Source organism: Sinohyriopsis cumingii, chromosome 5 (assembly GCF_028554795.1).
Source record: "Sinohyriopsis cumingii isolate HCF-2022 chromosome 5, ASM2855479v2, whole genome shotgun sequence".
In the NCBI taxonomy this organism is placed as follows: domain Eukaryota; kingdom Metazoa; phylum Mollusca; class Bivalvia; order Unionida; family Unionidae; genus Sinohyriopsis; species Sinohyriopsis cumingii.
The window spans coordinates 59,696,862-59,709,096 of record NC_142965.1 but is presented as its reverse complement, the minus strand read 5'-3'; the positions used below and the strand labels follow the sequence as shown (position 1 = coordinate 59,709,096).

The following is a 12,235-nucleotide window of genomic DNA, read 5'->3' as shown; positions in this document are numbered from 1 at the left end:
TTTTTATATTTCACAATTTCAAATCATGACTGCAGCAAAAGATCACAAAATAACAGTTAATGTCGGTTACAGGTATCAAGCAGCATTGTCTTCGTTCCTTTTCCACCGTGTTTAAATGCTTAGCCATATGTCCAACAAACAAATATTTTGCCCTCAGTCTAGGCACTACCAGAAGGCAAGACCTGGGCTACCCCATTTGGATATCAGATTGCCCACTAGAGAGATTGCATAAGTGGCACAAAATGGCATTTCTTCCATATATTTTATTTCTTGAAAACTAGAACAGACATTATTTATCAATAACTCGTCGCAGGGGTAGAAAAAAATTAAGCCTTGAAGCAAACAACATTTTCCAGACTAATTGATTTAAGTTGGATTACTAGAATCAGGTCACCCTTCTAATTTGTTGACAACTGCAGTTTTGTACCTTGAGCAATGGATCACAAGTTTCCTCCAAATCTTGGTCCCAGTGCACACTATGAGAGTACTTTTTGTCAGGCAAAAAACCCTGCATACTACTTTCTTTAATGCACATCTATCCAGGTCTATACTGGCTCTATCAACAGCCAAATTAACTACAGGTGATAAAAATTGCTTTATTTTTTTGTTGTAGTTTTCAACTGTCCTTAGTGTAACATATTTTCAAGGTTGAATGCACACCATTGCTGACAAACCTGGATTTAATTTTTGCAGATATACAATTAGTCATTTAATTATAAAGTTGAAAGAAAAGCAACTCAAAACAAAAATATCTCAAAGGGACTGAAATTCAAATGAATGAAAAGAATTTTCCATAAATTCAAGACAGTCTAATTTCATCTTTTTACCTGCTGAGTGTTGAAATCGTCTCAGATATTCTTTAGCAATTTCAAGATTGTAAAATTAGTTCCTGTGGTGGCCATATTGTAAGTCAGAACAGCACCGTTTCCATTTACATCCAACTAGTCATCACGAGAAGATATTCAGTGAAAACTGTATGCTGATGCATCTATCATATCAGGAGAAGTAGCAATAACAACATTTTCAAGACAGCCATTGTGCTGGCCATATGGGATGTGCAAGAAGCACAATTTTCATCCAGGACCAACTAGACATTATAAGAAAACTGCATCACAATATTTATTTTCATTCAGCAATAACAAGATTCTCAAGATGGCCTCTTTGACAGTCATACTGGATGTAACATGTGCACAATTTTCATATTACATCCAACCAGACAACTCAATGTTCATATCATTTATGAGTAGCAGCAAAAAGATTTTCAAAATGATTCATTGTTGCTATTGGGCGTCTGATCAGCACCAGTCATTTATGACCAACTAGACCATATAAAAAGCCTATTAGCAACAAACCATACTGATATGAACATCCATGACTGACTGATATGAACATCCATCCATACTGACTGATATGAACATCCACCCATGACTGACTGATATGAACATCCATCCATACTGACTGATATGAACATCCATCCACGCCTGACTGATATGAACATCCATATATGCCTGACTGATATGAACATCCATCCATGACTGACTGATATGAACATCCATCCATGAGGCATAGCAATAACAAGGTTTTCAAATGGAATGTGGTGGTGGCCAAATTAGATATCATATTTGCACAATTTAGGACCAACTAGACATCATAAGAAGTCTTTTAATCAAAACCACATGTAAATATGACTTTCCATTAAGATGGAGTAGCAAAATCAAGATTTTTCATAGGGATGAATTAGCAGCTATACTGGATGATAGATTGACATCATTTTCATTTTGCACCAAGTAGACATAATAATAAGTCTTTGAGTAAAAACCCTATGTTGATATGATCATCCATTTAGGAGAAGGTCAGCCAAGACTTTCAAGATGGCCATACTGAATGTCAGAGCAATCCTTCATTTAAAATGAACTAGACAATGGGAAGAATGTGTGTGTAAAGTTACACGGCAATCCTCCAAGTCCTTAAGGAGGAGTAGCAATAACAATGTGGGTATGTGAGGAAGCTGCCAGTAGCTTCCCATGGGTCAGCGGTTCTTACCAGTTTTCCCACGTTCTTCCTCCACCAGTTATATCTAGCTGCAATGTATAGCTTGTGTTGCACTGAGAAATGCCATTAAACTCAAAACAACAACAACATTTTCTTGTATAGCTATATGTTTACATTTATTTTGGAAGGGTTTATTTCAATAAATATTTTGGTGATTATTTTCTCTATACATTTTAAGAAACTAACATTTTTATGTGTTACTATATAGCAAATATTGTGCTAATGTGCTGCTAAAAACAATATACTCTGTACATACTTCTGAATGGATTCCATTGGGCGTTGTGAGCTTTCCTCCATCTGTTATGCAAATGATTACAGCTGGTTCAAGGTAAAATGGACAACGTCCCTGGAAATATTTAAATTTAGAAGAAAAAAATAAAAACAGAATTCATGAAATTTGCATATTTGCTCAAAAAGTACCACTTCTTAAGTGCAAATAGTTTGGAGTATTACTTCTCTTACAAAAATTATGGCTTCTATTTTTGTTTAACAGAACCAATAGAAAACACTGACTAAGCAATAAATATCAGAGTTAAACAATTGAGGAACACACTTTCCATATAGACTTAATCCTTGAACAATCTTTTTGATATACCTCATGACTAAGAATTCTTATGACCCAAATAAGAAGTCTGGTTTTAATTGCTAAAAATCCTTACGACCTCCTCCCAAAAAACTTCTGATGGCTTCTTTTTGTGGTTAACTTATGTTCTCTACTGCAACTAAGAATGACAATTAGATGCATCCCCCTTCGCACAATTAGATGTATCCTCCTTCGCATATCATTTGGCAAAATTGAAACAGTAAATTTTGGAAAATTGGAAACTTTCAATAAAACAGATTTTCAACGGATCTGTATTTTAATTTGTCCAAGTTAGGTTTTACTTTACTACTAGGCTGTTTAAAGACCATTGGCCATCCAATTGCTCTGAGAAGTTTTGGTTCCATGGGGTTCCTTTTAGCTTGACACCTGCATAAAAAATTCTCGTGATTTTCAGAGCTTAGGGAATCCAATCTAGGGGTTCAAGTTTACCAGTGTTTCCCTTTACCACCATCTGTGCTTCAGAGACCCACACATTTTTAATTTGACCCCCCGTTTTGATACCAAAGTTTATTTTTTACTTAGTCTAACCCCCCAGTTTTGACACCAAGGAGATTTTTGACTCACTCTTGCACCCCAAGGGGATACACTGGTTACAGAGTTAATGTTTCATAAAATTAAATAGGAATAAATTCAGGAGCAGAAATTTCTTTCATTTTAATTATGTAAACAAGATAAAGGCCATGGAAAACAAGAAAAGTTTTCATGGAACATGAAGGTCCTATAATAGTAACCTACATTTTTTTAAGTGGGAAACTGTTCTACTCACAATGTCAACAATACCAAAGAAATGAAACATAGCATCAGTCATTTGGGCACAAAATGTAGCAAACAATGACCTACTTTTAATATGGTGGTGTTGGACCAAGATGCATCCACACACAAAGCTGCATGCAACAGAGCTGTAAATTTACTATATGGATAGAAAGACAAGTGCAATATGTTAATCCTTTTCCATATTATTGGCAGGGAATTAAATATTTAAACATCCTTCATAAGAGTTTACCTTCAGAAACTTTCTGTTTCCTTTTCAGTGATAAGACCATTTCAAATAGGTTGGTTGGTTGGTGGTTGTTGTTTAATGGCACAGCAGCACATCAATGACTATATAGTGCTGAGGCAATGGGAATAAAGTGCCTTGCCCAGGGACACACCACAGCAGCTGACCTGGCAAGTCCAGCACTCTGCCACTGAGCCATCGTGCTTCCCTTTAAATAGACAGGAGCTACATGGACGAATTCATTACATCAGCTAAAGGACAAGTTCATTATATCACTTTATAATTGGTTTTAGGGAATCCAGTTTTAAGATGAAATCTTCACACAAAATCTTTACAAAGGCACCATCAATTCAACTAAATTATTGCCATATGTTATCACTGTTTGCAAATACAGGTCACAGTGCCATATCTGTATTTTACTGTCTGCAAATACAGTAACAGCGCGATATTTGTATCACTGTATGTAAATACATCTCAGTGTGAGAAAAATGTCTGTGACAATTTTTTTTCAATATTTTACCTGTCCATATGTATCAATGCCTGACTGCATTCTGTTGAGGTTCAGAAGATCAAAGGCATGTTTTAGTGCTGGCCCTGCTGCTGTCAGGCCATTAGCTTGTAGGCTTTTTAGTTCGGTGATAAAGGTTGCGTGACTTTCTTTCCAGCCAGCCTGAATAAATTAAGAAATAAATGAAAGTGAAATATTCAAACAGAAGCTAAAGAGCACATGAAAGGACTCTAAAGAGCCTTTGCTACTTTATTTGTTGTAACTTGTTTTAAACATTACTTTTTGTATTGAGTGGAGTGTTTAAATAAAAAAAGATAAAATAATTAAATAATTTTAAATGTAAAAAAATAATTTGTTAAGTACCTAACAGTTTTCAATTTTCATGAAACAAAATTATTTCTTTGAACCAAACAACTGTTAAACAGATTTATCAGGACTGATGGTTACAAATGGATAAGCTGATTGGAAATTTCAACTTGCTCTAGGAAAATATGAGCTTGCCCAATATAATATCGCCGAATGAGTATAACAATAACACAAAATAAACTATGGTGAATTTGAAAGGAAATCATATTATATTTATTTAAACTTTTGTTTTCTTTTCATCTTTCTTGGAAGCTTAAAATTACATGCCCATAATTAAAGTTATCAAAATATATACATGTAAATAATACATGTAGGCATATATGTAGATTAGAAAGAGTTAAATGCAGATATAGTTAGAAGAGCAAAAACCAGATCTGTATAAAGATAAAGAATAAATTAAAAAACGCTTTGGAAAATCTAAAGAAAGAGAGAAAGCATGAAAGCTAGACTGTAATGATTTATTTGTACTAAATGAAGGATTTGTAAATATGGATTTCATCCATTTAATAACAATTATCATCGGGACATCTTAAAATTGGTGACATGCATCAAAAATTTGACAATCCTACTTTTGAGAATGATATGAAAACACTTATTTTTGTCCTTCTAATTGTTTGCCAAGCTGCAAGTATGTATCGATTTCCTGTAAACAAAAGATCATAAGCATCACTTTTGGGTGCTACATTTCTGTAACATCAATCACACTGCAATGTCTTTTTTGTGATAAATCATTAGAGTCAAGTACTTGCTTGTCAAAAACATGTCACGAATTGTATTATTAACAATTAACACCTACTCACAATAAAATATGCATCAGTACAATCTTTGAAAAGCAGAATGTTTAGAGTCGGCAATATGTGAAACTGCCTAACTTGGGACCTGAATGTCAGTGAATCCAGGATACATACAAATATTAGGATTTAAATGTAAATGCTACATTAAAATATAAATATTTATTCTTTAATTGTCAAAGCTTGCAATAAAATGCAAATATTGAGATTATCACATCTGAATGAGAAAATGCAAGACTGACCATGACAACGACTACAGGATGGAAGGACAAATGCAGTAGATGAAACTGTGGTCAGTTATGCAGAAGAATGTGCAATACAAAACCGCTAATTAAAACTTGCAGAACACAAAGCATTATGTGCTGAACATGGCAGGGATTGGCCCCCTGTCACTAAAATAACCCCATACAGTATTTTACTCAGGCTACCAGCAGAGCTGCCAACCTTCCAGACTCACAATTAGTGACAAGAGGGATACAAATTAGTGAATTTTTAACAAAATTGGTGACAAGAGGGATACAAATTAGTGAATTTTGAATACAATTAGTGACAAGTGGGGTACAAATTTGTGAATTTTGAACAAAATTAGTGCCAAGAGGGATACAAATTAGGAAATTTTGAACACAATTAGTGAAAGATTTCACCATGACACTAGCCTCATCAACTTTGATGATCAGTACCTCATTATATGAAAATCCCAAAATAAAACTAAAATATACCTACACTGATTACACGTACAAATTTATTTGCAGCCAAATTTACTGATATAAACAAACCTCACGCTACTGGTCATAGTATGATGCTGTGGCAGACTTCCTCAATTGGGTTATTGTCAATTTGTTTTCAAAACAGTTCAGGCTTCTCATCTGCTGTTTGATCTTGGCGACTAAAATTGTTGCAAATTTTCAGCACCTAAGGAGGCACTAAAGTTGGTCTTATTTTTCTGAACAATAGGAAATACTCTTTCACCTTCATTACTGCTGATCTCCAACTGAGAAAGACTGCCTATATTCAACAAGAAAACTTACAAACAATGCTTCAGCATTGGTAGCTTGCAGGACTTGAGCTTCCCAATTCTAAAATTCATGGCACACCACTGTGCAAAAATCATAATGTCCATCGATGTTTCATTGCTGAATGCAAGGACAATTTTTGGTGTACTTCAACCTATACTTCACTTTCTGTGGAATACATATCTTTCCCTTGGAGGTGAAAACATTTTAACAGTAGTGTAGCTCATTTTATGAAATGGTATTAATCCAGAAGATGAAACATCAAACGATTAATGATTGGTGGTGTCAGTGCATGTGCGGCAAAATATAAACTCAAGCAAATTACGATAGATGCTAATCTTTCATTATCTAAAAAAATACATAAACCTTAATAAGCTGTCTTTGTTTAATGATTGCCTACAAAAAATTACAGTTGCTACAAGTATGTACATGTGCCATTTTATAAAAATCAGTTTGGCCCCCGTTTTGTTCACGAACATTTGGAAAACTTCCGTTGTACATATAGATTATATACCTTACAACCTTTGCTACAGGACAAACTGTAGCAATTGGATATAGTTCTACTAACAGCATGACTAGCAAATACAGGACCATTATTGCCATCCGTGACCGCTGCGTTTATTTGGAATAGTACATAACGGGATAAAGTTATTTTATTCCTGATTTAATTTGACTGAGAATTGGGGAATTCATGATTTTTCTGCATGTGGCGTGAATCACTATCGAGAGTATTGAAATTCATGCCAAAATCATGAGGGTTGGCAGGTCTGTACCAATATTAAAAATGTTTGAATCTTGTATCCCTCCCTCAAGTTTCTTTTTGGTTACTGCCTGTGGAAAAGTGTTATGCAAACCTGAGCTTGTCTCAGCCTAATTTGAGCTTGTCCTGGTGCACTCGCCTTTACCAATCATTGCCATATCGCCTCTGTCCAAAGAGTTTGAGTTTGAGTTCTAAGCTCAGCTACTGTGAGTATGTGAGAAAACTTTCAAGTAGCTTCTTGTGGGTAGGAGGTTATCACCGGGTTTTTACAGGTTCTTCATCTAACAGCTATACTGGCAGCCATGTATAGCCTAGCTTGTGCTGAGAAATGGTGCTAAACCCACAACACAGTGAGACACATGTATGGACATTCTAGTCCAGACTATTTACACGTTACATTTGTCCTACCTTTTAAATCTCGTATATAATAATGTTGTAATGTGTACCAAAATGATTCTTTTAAGTGTACTAAAAAAAAACTAATATCCTGAATCAGTTTCACATCATTATTAACATTCTATAAATGACAACACTGGAGAAAAAATTTCCCCTCCACTGAAACAAGGGTAAAATCAATAATGCATTATATGCAGGGTTAAACAATCTGCTTTGATGGCATTAGGCCATAGCAGTTGACTTGGGACAACCAGTCTCTATGACCTTGACCCTTTCCAGACTAACAAATTTAAAGGCTTCTTTTTAACCCAGGAATTTACTCTGGTACAAAATTTAGAAAAAACAAAATATAAAGGCAGTTTTCTACAAGTCAAGATGACTTTGACATCTGACTTCATAACCAATAGGCTTCTTCCATATATTAAGTGTAAACCCTCCACAAACTTTGGTGAACATATGTGGTCCTGAACTAAAGTTACTATGTTAAGAAAAAGAAGTCTTCTCTCAATAACAGCGATCTTGACCTTTTGATCCAAAAATCAATAAGTTTCTCCATTACTAAGTGCAAGCCAACTACAATGCCCAAGTCTGTGATGCAGAACTCAAGTTACTGGACTGTAACATCATCCATTTCAGTCACATATATCTTGACCTTTGACCTAAATAGCTGCAGGCACTTTTCTTACCCCATATGGATAATGGAGACATCAACAGAATCTGGGAAATTCACATGGTGTTGTTGTTGTGTGGTTTAACGCCATTTTTCAGCACATGATAGGCTAAACATGGCGGCCAGTATTAATGGTGGAGGAAGAACCCAGGAAAAGCCCAGAAAGAACCACCGACCCACGAGAAGCTACTGGAAAGCTTTCTCACATACCCACATTGGGCGAATCCGAGACTCGAACCCACGCAGACAGGTGAGATGGCAATGATCCATAATGGAGAATGCTTTAGACCACTCGGGGCCCCGCACATGGTGTAAAACAAGTTATTGTGTGGAAACAAAAAATGTAACAGATAGATGTATAAATGGATAAGAGAGCAGATATCATTTGGCAGGCATATAAACGGATAAGCTTTTCCAACTATAAGAAGCTGGCTATGGTTATCATGTTAAACTAACATAAGGTTCAACGAGGGCATTCATTACAATAGCAATGACACCTCCCAAAGAATGTTTAACATTTAGGTTAATCTAGGCATGGACAAATGGGTTCAAGAATGGAGACACACATGGATGCCAAATTAATCATAATGCAGTGTGCAGCAATTATTTACTGAAACAAAGTTATGACTTGTCAAAATTGCATTTTTTCCCCACATTTATTTGTTTGCAAAATTAACATAAACCCCACAGGGGCCCCAAGTGGCTGAGTGTTGTAAAGTACTTGCCTTATAAGATCATTCCCATGATTCTTATTGGAGTTTCCCCAGGTTCTTCCTCCTACAGGTATAGCCTATTTTGTGCTGAGAAATAGTACTAAATACTAGACAACATGAATCCCACAATCATATATCCCTCAACAGACTGGTATTGCATAAGGTATAATGGAAACAAGTGACAATAACATTTACTGAACCATTTGGTATTCAGGTATTGCTTTTTTAATATATGTTACTATTGAGGTAAACTTGACCTCTGACATTTTGACCTTGAGTTACAATTAATTGTATATTTCGTTTAAAAATTAATTTATGAAACTTGTGGGAAAAGATCACTTTCATGAAACTTGTTTTGACCATTCCAAACCAGTCAGTAAAGTAATGATTTGTCTGACAATGCTAAAGAGTATATCAACATAGTCATGCATGTACGGCATTTACTCAAATATTATTTGTTGGTCTAAAATTAGATGTTAATATATTTTAACCAAAGCCAGTTCAATCCAGACTAAAAGTTTTGCACCTTAAATGTCGTTATTAAAAACATCTGGACAAAAGTTATTGATAACTCTGGACTTTTACCATGGTATCCAAGTACTAATATGGGTCAAGAAAAGAGGGTAACGTGTCTAATCATTATGAATAACAGGGTAGTACACATTTTTGTTTCTCACTATATGTACCGCTTTCATTTAGATATCACAGCTATTCTGGCTTGTATTGGATCACACATTTAGGTTGACCTCATAAAAAATGTCCACATCCTATACTTTTAACATTTATGTTGCCATATGTATTTCTCTTATAAACTTCTAAAACAAATAGAATATATGAGTGCAAAATAAGCATTTAAAGGCAGGTGTAATCAAATTAAAGAAAATTACGTATATTACTCAAAAATAGTACAAATCCCCCTATACGATCTGTATGACTTGAACTGTAACCTCATAAAAGGTGAAATGTACTGAATGTCTTTAGCAATAGTGCTGATTTTTAAATTAGCTACAAATTATATTTTTCAACTTCAACATGGATACATTTTTTCTTAAAATTTTTAATGTAAAACAGAAAAAACTCGTCTTTTCCAACTATTTCCCATAATTTAAAATCGACAAATGCACTGTTTTGCAGTGGTGTACCATATCAATGACTGCAATACTGCATTGGCTGCTCAAGTTGTACCTAATTAAATATGCAACTGACATAATTGACCTTTTGCTGATAATACCCACAATCCTCCAGTAGTTTTGGAGTAGAAAATGGCGATAGGTGAAGAGGAATGTCGCTCGTCTTTTGCTCAACATTTATCGCGTTTTAAAGTTATGAAATCGTCTAGCACTGTGCCAGAATCGTCTATTATGTTACAAGAAAGTGATATGTATCATTAAATTTTTGAAAACATGTCGGCAAGTGCGATTTACCTTGATATTTGCAGGCGGATCTTCAAAAGTCAGCAACATGTATCTGTCCCAACGGCTGTTCGGATCGCGGGACCTTATCTAAATAAAAGAATAAAAGCACAGACTTAGAAGCCAATTAAATCCTGTTTTCGGAGAACTGATCAATCACTCCCGCGATACGAAATAAACTCTTATTACCTTCATAAAATTTTCGACCGAAGCTTTCGCTATGTCTAAAAGGGTCGTCCCCATATAAGAACGCTGATTCATAGACGCACTTGTGTCTATTAGAAAAAGGATGATCGTCATTTTGATGCTTATTCATTTGATAATCGGTTCAAACTGTCAGGAACCGTTACAATTAGACAGTACGCCCTTAAACGGCGTCTGTCCTTCCGCACTCGAACAATGGCGCAGCTCGAATAGCTGCCTAAAATCAGCAGCCAGCACGCCACGAAATGTTAGCACGTGACCAAGACGCCATTTATGATTTGATTGGATAGTTTTACTTAGGCAGGGAGCGTGCGTTGATGTGTAAAAAAAAAATGTCGAAAATCTTTTTGCTTAGGACTATAGCGATATTTCTTTTGTTCAGTTTTTATATCTGTTTATATTTAGTTACTAAGTTCAATTAAATACGAATTTAACAGGCATTATTTTTCTTTACGGAAGGTTCTCTGACAATTATTTCTCCCATAAATGTCCAATAGCAAAAACGATGATAGCCCAAAGAGACTACATTTGTGTCAACCTTTACGATGCTCGACAGCCCTTTAAGGTTTCGAGTACCCTGTTCAAAACACACCTTGGGTGAGTCTAAGTTTTCAATAACGGGACTCGGGTTATAAAGTAAAACCTTCACAGTCACGAACAAACCGCTTGTATATGAATTATTCAACCGTAGTAAGATAATCTAAATAAGTGTTGTAAACAAAATTATATAAAACTGGAAGTTTAGAATGTATGTTATCTGAACATCTATCTCTGTACCATTTCCTATTTCCTATTATCCAGTGCAAGAACATTCGAGGTGGGGGATTGAAAACTATTTTAAAAAATCACATACAATGTATGGAAGTATTAAGCTGTCGTCGTCTACATGTGATAATAATATGGCGTATGTGATGACGAAGACGTGTTTTACGTCAACAGAACGATTTGCCGATTGTATGCAGACATGACAGGTTTGTGTTATTAGGCTGTTATATTGTGACACCATCTAACAAAGACAACATAAATCTAGATGTGCCATCAATTCTTCAAATTATGTCGACGCATTAAATCGGTAACTCTTCTTCTTGACGTATCCTAACGGTTACTTATAAAAATTTGTTTGGATAATTATATACATTATAAAACATGCAATAATAGTAAGGGGAAAACAGGATCCCCGTCAGTGTACATGTTATAAAGGTTATTGTTATTGTTTTAGAACACCTTGCTAGCATTGAAAAAAGTTTGTTTGCATATGAACAGCTGCCAGCTTGTTATCTAAACAAGTAAATAATGAACTACAGCTTGAAATCGTCTGCTAATTACCTTAACGGAAAGGATTCCGTTGCTTTTGCAAACACTTGTATTATTCTCTGACTGTCTCAACAGCTTAAAGGACGTTACATCTCAACAGGGAACAGTCAGTTAAATCGATTCTATTTTTAGACTCACACTCACTCACTCTCTCTCTCTCTCTCTCTCTCTCTCTCTCTCTCACACACACACACACACGCATTTCGATTTTTAACGTAGCTTTAACAGTTTTTCAGCTATATCGCTACGATGTCTGTAGTGTGGAGTTTATAGTGATACCTAGCACTGGGGCATCATGTCGCAGACATGTAGCATGATGTCCCACACAGTCACATTATCCTGACATCAGGCCGACCAGTCCTAAAACTAACCTCGTAATGCTGAGCGCCAAGCGAGGCAGCTGTTAGTACCCTTTTTGTAAGTCTTTGGTATGAC

At 35.5% G+C, this 12,235-nt stretch overlaps 1 protein-coding gene across 2 annotated transcripts in view; it reads right to left on the bottom strand.

Moving 5' to 3' along the window:
- Positions 1 to 10,744, bottom strand: part of LOC149799256 (integrator complex subunit 6-A-like) — a 96,035-nt gene extending 85,291 nt beyond the window's left edge. The window contains exons 1-4 of one of the 2 annotated variants that reach the window (XM_089958554.1): positions 10,472 to 10,744; positions 10,295 to 10,372; positions 4,174 to 4,323; positions 2,309 to 2,398 (exon numbers count right to left, since the gene is read on the bottom strand). In XM_089958554.1, the coding sequence (XP_089814680.1) occupies positions 2,309 to 2,398; positions 4,174 to 4,323; positions 10,295 to 10,372; positions 10,472 to 10,582 (429 nt within the window). In that variant the 5' untranslated portion in view covers positions 10,583 to 10,744. Of the gene's footprint in view, positions 1 to 2,308; positions 2,399 to 3,659; positions 3,709 to 4,173; positions 4,324 to 10,294; positions 10,373 to 10,471 lie in introns of those variants that run through there. The other variant, XM_089958555.1, reaches the window with a different exon arrangement.
- Between the last annotated feature and the right edge of the window lie 1,491 nt (positions 10,745 to 12,235).